This window comes from Oncorhynchus nerka, linkage group LG17, assembly GCF_034236695.1.
Source record: "Oncorhynchus nerka isolate Pitt River linkage group LG17, Oner_Uvic_2.0, whole genome shotgun sequence".
In the NCBI taxonomy this organism is placed as follows: domain Eukaryota; kingdom Metazoa; phylum Chordata; class Actinopteri; order Salmoniformes; family Salmonidae; genus Oncorhynchus; species Oncorhynchus nerka.
In genome coordinates this window covers 51,863,232-51,878,615 of record NC_088412.1, presented here as the reverse complement: position 1 = coordinate 51,878,615, position 15,384 = coordinate 51,863,232, and the positions used below count along the sequence as shown (strand labels likewise).

At 36.4% G+C, this 15,384-nt stretch overlaps 1 protein-coding gene across 1 annotated transcript in view; it reads left to right on the top strand.

Annotated features, from left to right (window-relative positions):
* Positions 1-15,384, top strand: part of LOC115145420 (rho GTPase-activating protein 39-like) — a 210,739-nt gene that overhangs the window by 160,751 nt on the left and 34,604 nt on the right. The window contains exons 6-9 of the mRNA XM_065003224.1: positions 9,362-9,526; positions 11,300-11,485; positions 12,031-12,103; positions 12,286-12,426. Of these exons, the coding sequence (XP_064859296.1) occupies positions 9,362-9,526; positions 11,300-11,485; positions 12,031-12,103; positions 12,286-12,426 (565 nt within the window). The remainder of the gene's footprint in view (positions 1-9,361; positions 9,527-11,299; positions 11,486-12,030; positions 12,104-12,285; positions 12,427-15,384) is intronic.

Below are 15,384 nucleotides of genomic sequence, written 5' to 3'. Positions count from 1 at the left end.
AGATGAATATATATATATATATGAGAGAGAGATGAATATATATATATATAGAGAGAGATGAATATATATATATATAGAGAGAGAGAGAGATGAATATATATATATAGAGAGAGAGAGATGAATATATATATATAGAGAGAGAGAGAGAGATGAAATATATATATATATAGAGAGATGAATATATATATATAGAGAGAGATGAATATATATATATATATAGAGAGAGATGAATATATATATATAGAGAGAGAGATGAATATATATATATAGAGAGAGAGAGATGAATATATATATATAGAGAGAGAGAGATGAATATATATATATATATAGAGAGAGAGAGAGATGAATATATATATATATATATATAGAGAGAGATGAATATATATATATAGAGAGATGAATATATATATATAGAGAGATGAATATATATATATATATATAGAGAGAGAGAGAGATGAATATATATATAGAGAGAGAGATGAATATATATATAGAGAGAGAGAGATGAATATATATATATATATATAGAGAGAGATGAATATATATATATATATATAGAGAGAGAGATGAATATATATATATAGAGAGAGAGATGATATATATATATATATAGAGAGAGAGATATATATATATAGAGAGAGAGATGAATATATATATATATATAGAGAGAGATGAATATATATATAGAGAGAGAGAGAGATGAATATATATATATAGAGAGAGATAGAGAGATGAATATATATATATATAGAGAGAGAGTGAGATGGAAAATATATATATATAGAGAGAGATGAATATATATATATATATATATAGAGAGAGAGATGAATATATATATATATATAGAGAGAGAGATGAATATATATATATATATATATATATATAGAGAGAGAGAGAGATGAATATATATATATAGAGAGAGAGATGAATATATATATATATAGAGAGAGAGATGAATATATATATATATAGAGAGAGAGAGAGATGAATATATATATATATATATAGAGAGAGAGAGATGAATATAGAGAGAGAGATGAATATATATATATAGAGAGAGAGAGAGATGAATATATATATATATAGAGAGAGAGAGATGAATATATATATATAGAGAGAGAGAGATGAATATATATATATATAGAGAGAGATGAATATATATATATATATAGAGAGAGATGAATATATATATATAGAGAGAGAGAGATGAATATATATATATAGAGAGAGAGAGATGAATATATATATATATATATAGAGAGAGAGATGAATATATATATATATATGGAGAGATGAATATATATATATATAGAGAGATAGAGAGATGAATATATATATATAGAGAGATAGAGAGATGAATATATATATATAGAGAGAGAGAGAGATGAATATATATATATAGAGAGAGATGAATATATATATATATATAGAGAGATGATGAATATATATATATAGAGAGATGAATATATATATATATATAGATAGAGAGATGAAATATATATATATAGAGATAGAGAGATGTATATATATATATATAGAGAGAGAGATGATATATATATATATATATAGAGAGAGAGAGAGATGAATATATATATATATATATAGAGAGAGAGATGAATATATATATAGAGAGAGAGATGAATAATATATATATATATATATAGAGAGAGAGATGAATATATATATATATATATAGAGAGAGAGAGATGAATATATATATATATAGAGAGAGATATATATATATATAGAGAGAGAGATGAATATATATATATAGATGAATATATATATATATAGAGAGAGATGAATATATATATATATAGAGAGAGATGAATATATATATATAGAGAGAGATGAATATATATATATATATATAGAGAGAGATGAATATATATATATATAGAGAGAGATGAATATATATATATAGAGAGATAGAGAGATGATATATATATATATAGAGAGAGAGAGATGAATATATATATATAGAGAGAGATAGAGAGAGAGAGAGATATATGAATATATATATATATAGAGAGAGATGGAATATGATATATATAGAAACCCAGCCTAAAACCCCAAACAGCAAACAATGCAGGTGTAAAAACTAGAAAACCCCTAGAAAGGCCAAAACCTAGGAAGAAACCTAGAGAGGAACCAGGCTATGTGGGGTGGCCAGTCCTCTTCTGGCTGTGCCGGGTAGAGATTATAACAGAACATGACCAAGATGTTCAAATGTTCATAAATGACCAGCATGGTCGAATAATAATAAGGCAGAACAGTTGAAACTGGAGCAGCAGCACAGTCAGGTGGACTGGGGACAGCAAGGAGTCATCATGTCAGGTAGTCCTGGGGCACGGTCCTAGGGCTCAGGTCCTCCGAGAGAGAGAAAGAAAGAGAGAATTAGAGAGAGCATATGTGGGGTGGCCAGTCCTCTTCTGGCTGTGCCGGGTGGAGATTATAACAGAACGTGGCCAAGATGTTCAAATGTTCATAAATGACCAGCATGGTTGAATAATAGTAAGGCAGAACAGTTGAAACTGGAGCAGCAGCATGGCCAGGTGGACTGGGGACAGCAAGGAGTCATCATGTCAGGTAATCCTGGGACATGGTCCTAGGGCCCAGGCCAGTTGAAACTGGAGCAGCAGCATGGCCAGGTGGACTGGGGACAGCAAGGAGTCATCATGTCAGGTAGTCCTGGGGCATGGTCCTAGGGCTCAGGTCCTCCGAGAGAGAGAAAGAAAGAGAGAAGGAGAGAATTAGAGAACGCACACTTAGATTCACACAGGACACCGAATAGGACAGGAGAAGTACTCCAGATATAACAAACTGACCCTAGCCCCGACACATAAACTAATGCAGCATAAATACTGGAGGCTGAGACAGGAGGGGTCAGGAGACACTGATATATATATATAGAGAGAGATGAATATATATATATAGAGAGAGATGAATATATATATATATAGAGAGAGATGAATATATATATATAGAGAGAGAGAGAGATGAATATATATATAGAGAGAGATGAATATATATATATATATATAGAGAGAGAGAGATTAATATATATATATAGAGAGAGAGAGAGATGAATATATATATATAGAGAGAGAGAGAGATGAATATATATATATAGAGAGAGAGATGAATATATATATATATAGAGAGAGAGATGAATATATATATATAGAGAGAGAGATGAATATATATATAGAGAGAGAGAGATGAATATATATATATATAGAGAGAGAGATGAATATATATATATAGAGAGAGAGAGAGAGATGAATATATATATATATATAGAGAGAGAGATGAATATATATATATATATATATATATATAGAGAGAGAGATGAATATATATATATATAGAGAGAGAGATGAATATATATATATAGAGAGAGAGAGATGAATATATATATATAGAGAGAGAGGTGAATATATATATATATATATATATAGAGAGAGAGAGATGAATATATATATATATAGAGAGAGAGAGAGATGAATATATATATATAGAGAGAGGTGAATATATATATATATATATAGAGAGAGATGAATATATATATATATAGAGAGAGAGATGAATATATATATATAGAGAGAGAGAGAGATGAATATATATATATATATAGAGAGAGAGATGAATATATATATATATATAGAGAGAGAGATGAATATATATATATATATAGAGAGAGATGAATATATATATATAGAGAGAGAGAGATGAATATATATATATAGAGAGAGAGAGATGAATATATATATATAGAGAGAGAGATGAATATATATATATATATAGAGAGAGATGAATATATATATATATATATAGAGAGATGAATATATATATATATAGAGAGAGAGAGAGATGAATATATATATATATATAGAGAGAGAGATGAATATATATATATATATAGAGAGAGATGAATATATATATATAGAGAGATGAATATATATATATATATATAGAGAGAGAGAGAGATGAATATATATATATAGAGAGAGAGATGAATATATATATATAGAGAGAGATGAATATATATATATAGAGAGAGAGAGAGATGAATATATATATATAGAGAGAGAGAGATGAATATATATATATATATAGAGAGAGAGAGATGAATATATATATATAGAGAGAGAGATGAATATATATATATATATATATATAGAGAGAGAGAGAGATGAATATATATATATAGAGAGAGAGATGAATATATATATATATATATAGAGAGAGATGAATATATATATATATAGAGAGAGATGAATATATATATATAGAGAGATGAATATATATATATATATATATAGAGAGAGAGAGAGATGAATATATATATATAGAGAGAGAGATGAATATATATATATATATATAGAGAGAGATGAATATATATATATATATAGAGAGAGATGAATATATATATATAGAGAGATGAATATATATATATAGAGAGAGAGATGAATATATATATATAGAGAGAGAGATGAATATATATATATATATAGAGAGAGATGAATATATATATATATATATAGAGAGAGATGAATATATATATAGAGAGAGAGATGAATATATATATATAGAGAGATGAATATATATATATAGAGAGAGAGATGAATATATATATATATAGAGAGAGAATGAATATATATATATAGAGAGAGATGAATATATATATATATAGAGAGAGAGAGATGAATATATATATATATATAGAGAGAGAGAGATGAATATATATATATATAGAGAGAGAGAGATGAATATATATATATAGAGAGAGAGAGATGAATATATATATATAGAGAGAGATGAATATATATATATAGAGAGAGATGAATATATATATATATATAGAGAGAGATGAATATATATATATATAGAGAGAGAGATGAATATATATATATAGAGAGAGAGATGAATATATATATATAGAGAGAGAGAGATGAATATATATATATATATATAGAGAGAGATGAATATATATATATATATATAGAGAGAGATGAATATATATATATATAGAGAGAGATGAATATATATATATAGAGAGAGAGATGATATATATATATATAGAGAGAGAGATGAATATATATATATATAGAGAGAGATGAATATATATATATATAGAGAGAGATGAATATATATATATAGAGAGAGAGATGAATATATATATATATAGAGAGAGATAGAGAGATGAATATATATATATATAGAGAGAGAAGAGTGAGATGGAAAATATATATATATAGAGAGAGATGAATATATATATATAGAGAGAGAGAGATGAATATATATATATATAGAGAGAGAGATGAATATATATATAGAGAGAGAGAGATGAATATATATATATATATAGAGAGAGATAGAGAGATGAAATATATATATATATAGAGAGAGAGTGAGATGGAAAATATATATATATAGAGAGAGAGATGAATATATATATATATATAGAGAGAGAGAGATGAATATATATATATAGAGAGAGAGATGAATATATATATATAGAGAGAGATGAATATATATATATATAGAGAGAGATGAATATATATATATATAGAGAGAGATGAATATATATATATATAGAGAGAGATAGAGAGATGAATATATATATATATAGAGAGAGAGTGAGATGGAAAATATATATATATAGAGAGAGATGAATATATATATATATAGAGAGAGAGAGATGAATATATATATATATAGAGAGAGAGATGAATATATATATATAGAGAGAGAGAGAGATGAATATATATATATATAGAGAGAGATAGAGAGATGAATATATATATATATAGAGAGAGAGTGAGATGGAAAATATATATATATAGAGAGAGAGATGAATATATATATATATAGAGAGAGAGAGAGATGAATATATATATATAGAGAGAGAGATGAATATATATATATAGAGAGAGAGATGAATATATATATATAGAGAGAGAGAGATGAATATATATATATAGAGAGAGAGAGATGAATATATATATATAGAGAGAGAGAGATGAATATATATATATAGAGAGAGAGAGATGAATATATATATATAGAGAGAGAGAGATGAATATATATATATATAGAGAGAGAGTGAGATGGAAAAAGAGATCCCAAAAAGTTGACTGGGACAGTTCTAGCAGGACAGACATTTTACAAACTGACTTGTTGGGAAGGAGGCATCCTATGACGATGCCATGTTGAAAGTCACTGAGCTCTTCAGTAAGGCCGTCCTACTGCCAATGGTTGTCTATGGAGATTACATGGCTGTGTGCTCTCTTTTATACACCTGTCAGCAACGGGTGTGGCTGAAGTAGCTGAATCTACTCATTTGAAGGGGTGTCCGCATACGAATGTATGTATAGTGTATAGTGATGTCACACACACGCTTTCCAGCTCAGCACATACGCTACTGCTACTGTCTACTATCTATCACTTCACCCCTACTATATGTAGATACAGTGCCTTCAGAACATATTCACACCTTCTTGACTTTTTCCACATTTTGTTGTGTTACAGATGGAATTTAAAATGGATTAAATTGAGCTTTTTTTGTCACTGGCCTACACACAACACCCCATAATGTCAAAGTGGAATTGTGTTTTTCAAAACATTTACAAACTATTTAAAAGCGAAAAGCCTTAAGTCAATAAGTATTTAAGCCTAAATAAGTTCAGGAGTAAAAAAAATGGCTTAATATGCTACATAATAAGTTGATGGACTCTGTGTGCAATAATAGTGTTTAACCAGATTTTTTAATGACTACCTCCTCTCTTGTACCCCACACATACACAGATTCAACCACAAAGACCAGGGAGGTTTTCACAATTCCTTGCATAAAAAAGGGCATCTATTGGTAGATGGGTATAACAACAAAACAGACATTGAATATCCCTTTGAGCATGGTGAAGTTATTCATTACACTTTGGATGGTGTATCAATACACCCAGTCCTTACAAAGATACATGTGTCCTTCCTAACTCAGTTGCAGAGGAGGAAAGAAACTGCTCAGGGATTTCAACATTTCACCATCACCATGAATGGTATATTTCAAACAGTTGCAGAGTTTAATGGCTGTGAAAGGAGAAAACTGAGGATGGATCAGCAACATAGTAGTTACTCCACAATACTAACCTAAATGATAGAGTGAAAAGAAGGAAGCCTGTACGGAATTAAAATATTAAAAAACATGCATCTTTTTAAACAAGGCACTAAAGTAATAATGCAAAAAAATTTATACAAAGTGTTATGTTTGGGGCAAATCCAATACAACACATTACTGAGTACCACTCTCCATATTTTCACAAATAGTGGTGGCAGCATCATGTTATGGTTATGCTTGTAATCTTTAAGGACTGTGTAGTTTTCAGGATAAAAAATCAACAGAATGGAGTGAAGGACAGGCCAAATCCTAGAGGGAAGTCTGGTTCAGTCTGCTTTCCATCAGACACTGGGAGATGGATTCACCTTTCAGCAGGACAATAACCTGGTTCAGTCTGCTTTCCACCAGACACTGGGAGATGAATTCACCTTTCAGCAGGACAATAACCTAAAACACAGGGCCAAATCCTAGAGGGAAGTCTGGTTCAGTCTGCTTTCCATCAGACACTGGGAGATGGATTCACCTTTCAGCAGGACAATAACCTGGTTCAGTCTGCTTTCCACCAGACACTGAGATGAATTCACCTTTCAGCAGGACAATAACCTAAAACACAAGGCCAAATCTACACTGGAGTTGCTTACCAAGACAGTGAATGTTCCTGAGTGACCAAGTTACAGTTCTGACTTAAATCTACTTGGAAATCTATGACAAGACCTGAAAATGGTTGTCAAGCAATGATCAACAACCAATTTGACAGAGCTTGAGGAATATTGACAATAATAATATGCAAATGTTGCACAATCCAGGTGTGGAAAGCTCTTACAGACCAGAAAGACTGTAATAGCTGCCAAGAGGAGTGTGGAGTGTGAATACTACTACTCTAATAGCTGCCAAGAGGAGTGTGGAGTGTGAATACTACTACTGTAATAGCTGCCAAGAGGAGTGTGGAGTGTGAATACTACTACTCTAATAGCTGCCAAGAGGAGTGTGGAGTGTGAATACTACTACTGTAATAGCTGCCAAGAGGAGTGTGGAGTGTGAATACTACTACTCTAATAGCTGCCAAGAGGAGTGTGGAGTGTGAATACTACTACTCTAATAGCTGCCAAGAGGAGTGTGGAGTGTGAATACTACTACTCTAATAGCTGCCAAGAGGAGTGTGGAGTGTGAATACTTATGTTAAATTAGATATTTATGTGTTTCATTTTCAATCCATTTGGAAAATGTCTAAAACCCTGTTTTCACTTGGTCATTATTGGGTATTGTGTGTAGGCGGGTGAAGAAAAAACATCTATTTAATCCATTTTGAATTCAGGTTGTAACACAACAAATATGGAATGAGTCACGGGGTATGAATACTTACTGAAGGAATGAGTCACGGGGTATGAATACTTACTGAAGGAATGAGTCACGGGGTATGAATACTTACTGAAGGAATGAGTCACGGGGTATGATTACTTACTGAAGGAATGAGTCACGGGGTATGAATACTTACTGAAGGAATGAGTCACGGGGTATGAATACTTACTGAAGGAATGAGTCACGGGGTATGAATACTTACTGAAGGAATGAGTCACGGGGTATGAATACTTACTGAAGGAATGAGTCACGGGGTATGAATACTTACTGAAGGAATGAGTCACGGGGTATGAATACTTCCTGAAGGAATGAGTCACGGGGTATGAATACTTACTGAAGGAATGAGTCACGGGGTATGAATACTTACTGAAGGAATGAGTCACGGGGTATGAATACTTACTGAAGGCACTGTCGCTGCTTCAATTACCTCGTACTCCAGCACATCGACTTGGTACTGGTAGTCCCTGTATATAGCTATGTTAATCATACATTGTTATTCACTGTGTATTTATTCCTCGTGTCACTATTTCTCTACTTTTTTTATATATATTTTTTGAAACTGCAATGTTGGAAAAGGACACCGTCAGTAAGCATTTCACTGTTAGTCTAACCTGATGTTTACGAAGCATGTGACAAATAAAATTACATTTCATTTGATTTGATTCTAATTTATGATTATTTGTGCCAGATGTGGGCAGGATTTAAACAAACCCAACCTTCGTTGTCATTGGGATTCAGTCACACAAAAGTCTCACAGATCTCTGTTTTGGACGCCTTTATGACCAATATTATCCTATTTATACTTTGTAGTTAATTTTCTCACTTAATTATGTTTGTACTAGGGTAAGAAGGCGTTTGAATGAGGAGTATTTCTCTCTCTCTCAGTCAGAGGATCTTGGAGCCTGTGCTCAGTTCGAGGCAAGTCGTAATGCTCGGAACATGATGCCCAGCGCAAGCTGTGGAGTTTTCCCAGAATTCACCCTGCGGAAGCCGTCCTCGGAGACCGACATCGAGAACTGGGCCTCCAAACACTTCAACAAGCACACACAGGTACACACACACACAGGTACACGCACACACACACACAGGTACACGCACACACACACACAGGTACACGCACACACACACACAGGTACACGCACACACACACACAGGTACACGCACACACACACAGGTACACGCACACACACACACAGGTACACACACACACAGGTACACGCACACACACACACAGGTACACGCACAAACACACACAGGTACACGCACACACACACACAGGTACACGCACACACACACACAGGTACACGCACACACACACACAGGTACACGCACACACACACACAGGTACACGCACACACACACAGGTACACGCACACACACACACAGGTACACGCACACACACACACAGGTACACGCACACACACACAGGTACACGCACACACACACACAGGTACACGCACACACACACACAGGTACACGCACACACACACACAGGTACACGCACACACACACAGGTACACGCACACACACACACAGGTACACGCACACACACACACAGGTACACGCACACACACACAGGTACACGCACACACACACACAGGTACACGCACACACACACACAGGTACACGCACACACACACACAGGTACACGCACACACACACACAGGTACACGCACACACACACAGGTACACGCACACACACACACAGGTACACGCACACACACACAGGTACACGCACACACACACACAGGTACACGCACACACACACACAGGTACACGCACACACACACACAGGTACACGCACACACACACACAGGTACACGCACACACACACACAGGTACACGCACACACACACTTAACAGCTAAACACACACAGGTACATGACATACACACACAATCATTCTACTTTATAATTTAACATTCACAGGAACAGACAAACACTCTCATATTTATGTAGGGCTGGTCGGTATACCATATTTTACTATATACCGATATTGATGTCTGGACCGGTTTAAGTTTTTACTTTCCCTTCTATAATGATATTTTAATGTTTGGTTTGTTAAATGTGATATGTGATATGCAACTATGCTAATCGCTAGTTAGCTGGCTAGCTAGCTTGTACTAAGAGTCAGAGCCAACATAGCTAGTTAGCTAATACTGCCTGGTACCAGTGCTGATGTAGGACGAGGCTAGCTACATGAAGTAAGAAAACATGTAATGTAACATCTAATTAGGGTCACCTGGAAACACTGACCAACACTTTGGTTCCTACCCTGTCAATAATTCCTCACTGGCTAATTCATGCGTTGTCATGTCAAACAGCAATGCATTATAGGTGCTGCTCACTGTATTTCAACTTTAGAACTAGACTACAGAATTCCAACAGTTCACCAATTAACTAGATTGTTTTGGCCATATTGTGCTGCATGGCACAGTGTGGAAATCATAATTAAAGTGTAGGAAATGCAGAAATATATGAAAATGCTGAAAATGATTTTGATTTGGAGTTTGATTGAACAGTATTAATGGAGAAAGACCCATTGAAATCACATATCATTGATGTGTTGCCACCCTAGGGTCATGAACCACTCAGAAAGCATATTTTGAACATTTATTGTTCAAAAACATCAAATACCGTCATACAAATATTGTGATGTAATATTTTGTCCATATCGCCCATTTATAGAAGGTATAACTACAGCAAAATATTCACCTATCAGTCCTCCTCCCTCGTTCTCCTCCTCCCTCTTCCCCCTCCCTCTTCCACCTCCCCTTACCTCTCCCCCTCCTCTTCCTCTCCTCCTCTCACCCTCCTTTCCCAGGGTCTGTTCCGGCGCAAGGTGTCCATAGCCAACATGCTGGCATGGAGCAGTGAGCCAATCAGGAAGCCCATGATCGTGACGTCAGACCGCGCGGTGAAGCGGGAGGCGGTGGAGATCTTTAAACTAATCCAGACCTACATGGGAGACCGCCGAGCCAAGACTGACCCACTCACTGTCGCCCTGGAGGTCTGCGGACTCCCTCTGTCATGTCCACCTCCCAAATAGCACCCTATTATCTATATAGTGCACTACTTTTTCTAAAGTAGTGCACTAAAAGGGTGCCGTTTTGGACCCGTGTCTCTCCTTTCTGCAGTCATGTGTCATTTTATGTGCTGTTAAGCTTCAATTTGTCTTCAGTTTCTGATTTGTGCATCAAAATAATAATAATTTCATCCCCCTCATCTTCCCTCTTTTTCCCCCTCTGGCCCTCTCTGTCTTTCTCTTTTTCACGCCAAGACTGGCCCACTGAACATCGCCCTGGAGGTCTGCACAGACCCTTTTATTATCCCTCTCTTCGTTCTCTCTCTGTATCTACCTTCACTGTGTTGCTTCTCCTCTCCTTTTTCACTCTGTTATTTTATGCATTTATGTCTATCAAGCTAACAGTTTACCTTCGGTTTTGTAATTCTGCACGTCAAGGAAACAAAATGTGACTTTTAATAATTTCCCCCTCCTCTCCGTACTTGCTCCCCCCCCCCCTCCCTCCCTCCCTCCCTCTCCTCTCTCCCCAGGTGGCAGTGCGTGGTTGGAGCAGTCAGGGTCTTCGTGATGAGCTCTACATCCAGCTCTGTCGTCAGACCACAGGTACACACACTCACTCACACACACAGTCAGCTATACACCTAAACACACACAGCTACGTGCACACACTGCATAACACTAACAGTGTGTGAACTATTGTACACATAATGAACAAAGCGATGAATTCGTTAGACACTGGCTTGATGCGGTCTACCTGAAGTCAACCTTTAATCAACTTCTCACAGAGAACTTCCGCTACGATAGTCTGGAGAGGGGCTGGGAGCTCATGGCTGTGTGTCTGGCCTTCTTCCCCCCAACTCCACGCTTCCACTCCTACTTGGAGGGATACATCTACAGACACATGGACCCTCTCAACGATACTAAAGGTGAGAGAGAGAGACAGAGAGAGAGAGAGTGAGAGAGACAGAGAGAGAGAGAAAGAGAGAGAGACAGAGAGAGAGACAGAGAGAGAGACAGAGAGAGAGAGTTAGAGAGAGAGTGAGAGAGAGAGAGAGAGAGAGAAAGAGAGAGACAGAGAGAGAGAGAGAGAGAGAGAGAGTGGGAGTTGCCTGTGGTTGCGTACATGCGTGTGGGCGGTAGCTGGCTGACTGTGGCTATCACCTTGTAATGGCACAGACAGACAACCTGACATATGGCCGTGCGTTGTGGAACACCTGCTGGGCATCGATGAAGGTGGCAATTTACCATGTACAATTGTTGGGAAATGAATAGAAAATGACAGACTATTTTTCGGTGGTCAGGGACAATATAGGATGCTAATTACCTTTTGTGGGCCACAAATAGTCTTCCTGTCTGTTATCTTTAATAATAATAATAATAATTTGGTTGGTACTTAAACTACCGGTCAAAGGTTTTAGAACACCTACTCATTCAAGGGTTTTTCCTTCATTTGGACTATTTTCTACATTGTAGAATAATAGTGAATACATCAATGAAACGTCTATGAAACAAAGCATATGGAATCATGTAGTAACCAAAAGAGTGTCAAACAAATCAAAATATAATTTATTTTTGAGATTCTTCAAATAGCAACCCTTTGCCTTGATGACAGCTTTGCACACTTGGCATTCTCTTAACCAGCTTCATGAGGTAGTCACCTGGAATCCATTTCAATTAACAGGTGTGCTTTCTTAAAAGTTCATTTGTGGAATTTCTTTCCTTAATGCGTTTGAGCCAATCAGTTGTGTTGTTACAAGGTAGGGGTGGTATACAGAAGATAGACCTATTTGGTAAAAGACCAAGTCCATATTATGGCAAGAACATCTCAAATAAGCAAAGAGAAGCGACAGTCCATCATTACTTTAAGAAATGAAGGTCAGTCAATCCAGAACATTTCAAGGACTTTGAAAGTTTCTTCAAGTGCAGTCGCAAGAACCATTGAGCGCTATTATGAAACTGGCTTTCATGAGGACCACCACAGGAAAGGAAGACCCAGAGTTACATCTGCTGCATAGGATAAGTTCATTAGAGTTACCAGCCTCAGAAAATGCAGCCCAAATAAATGCTTCACGGAGTTCAGAGGAGACTGTATGAATCAGTCCTTCATGGTTGAATTGCTGCAAAGAAACCACTACTAAAGGACACCGATAATAAGAAGAGACTTGCATGGGCCAAGAAACACAAGCAATGGACATTAGACCAGTGGAAATCTGTCCTTTGGTCTGGAGTCCAAATTAGAGATTTTTGGTTCCAACCGCCGTGTCTTTGTGAGACCCTGTGTGGGTGAACAAATGATCTCTGCATGTGTATATCCCACCGTGAAGCATGGAGGAGGAGGTGTTATGGTGTGGTGGTGCTTTGCTGGTGACACTATCTGTGATTTATTTAGAATTCAAGGCACACTTAACCAGCATGGCTACCACAGCATTCTGCAGTGATACACCATCCCATCTGGTTTGGGCTTAGTGGGACTATCATTTGTTTTTCAACAGGACAATGACCTCAAAACACACCTCCAGGCTGTGTAAGGGCTATTTGACCTAGAAGGAGAGTGATGGAGTGCTGAGAGATGACCTGGCCTCCACAATCACCTGACCTCAACCCAATTGAGATTGTTTGGGATGAGTTGGACCACAGAGTGAAGGAAAAGCAACCAACAAGTGCTCAGCATATGTGGGAACTCCTTCAAGATGTTGGAAAAGCATTCCATGTGAAGCTGGTTAAGAGAATGCAAAGGGTGTGCAAAGCTGTCATCAAGGCAAAGGGTGGCTACTTTGAAGAATCTCAAATATATTTGTTTAACACTTTTTTGGTTACTGCATAATTCCATGTGTGTTGTTTAATGGCTTTGGTGTCTTCACTATTATTCTACATGTAGAAAATAGTAAAATTACGAAAAACCCTTGAATGAGTAGGTGCTCTAAAACTTTTGACCGGTATATTGTCCTATTTCATTTACACGTGTGTATATTATATATGTGTGGATTGGAAATGTGTTATTTGAATATCCCATCTCCCATCACAGCATCCTCTGTGCTGTTATCTGGAGAATGTGTCTCTCTCTAGTCTCCCTATCATGCCAGGCTCTGTGTTTGTAATGTACATGTGTGGGATGTATGTGTGTCTAGGGTGACTGGCCACTGATTTGGTTGTTATTGGAGCCTTTCGCCTCAGCATACCACAGTTGAATTCCCTCCAGTTCCACCCACTAGACTAGCCAGTTACTGAACTATTTGCAGTTTATTCTCGCTCTTCTCTTACTCAACTTTTCCCCCTTTCTCTCCTTCCTCGCTCTGTGGCTTCCGTTGAAGCCCTTCAGATATGAATTCTGCCTCTCATCCCTCTTCCTCTCATCCCTCTTCCTCTCATCCCTCTTCCTCTCATCCCTCTTCCTCTCATCCCTCTTCCGCTCATCCCTCTTCCTCTCATCCCTCTTCCTCTCATCCCTCTTCCTCTCATCCCTCTTCCGCTCATCCCTCTTCCGCTCATCCCTCTTCCGCTCATCCCTCTTCCTCTCATCCCTCTTCCTCTCATCCCTCTTCCTCTCATCCCTCTTCCTCTCATCCCTCTTCCGCTCATCCCTCTTCCGCTCATCCCTCTTCCTCTCATCCCTCTTCCGCTCATCCCTCTTCCTCTCATCCCTCTTCCTCTCATCCCTCTTCCTCTCATCCCTCTTCCTCTCATCACTCTTCCTCTCATCCCTCTTCCTCTCATCCTTCTCTGAAAGCTTTTCAAAGTCCTCACCTCCATTCCTCTATTCCGCATTCACCTTTTTATTCTGCTTTTCTTTTCTTTATGTCTCTCAGGCTTCCTCTCCTCCCACTGTCTGTCTGTCTGTCTGTCTGTCTGTCTGTCTGTCTGTCTGTCTGTCTGTCTGTCTGTCT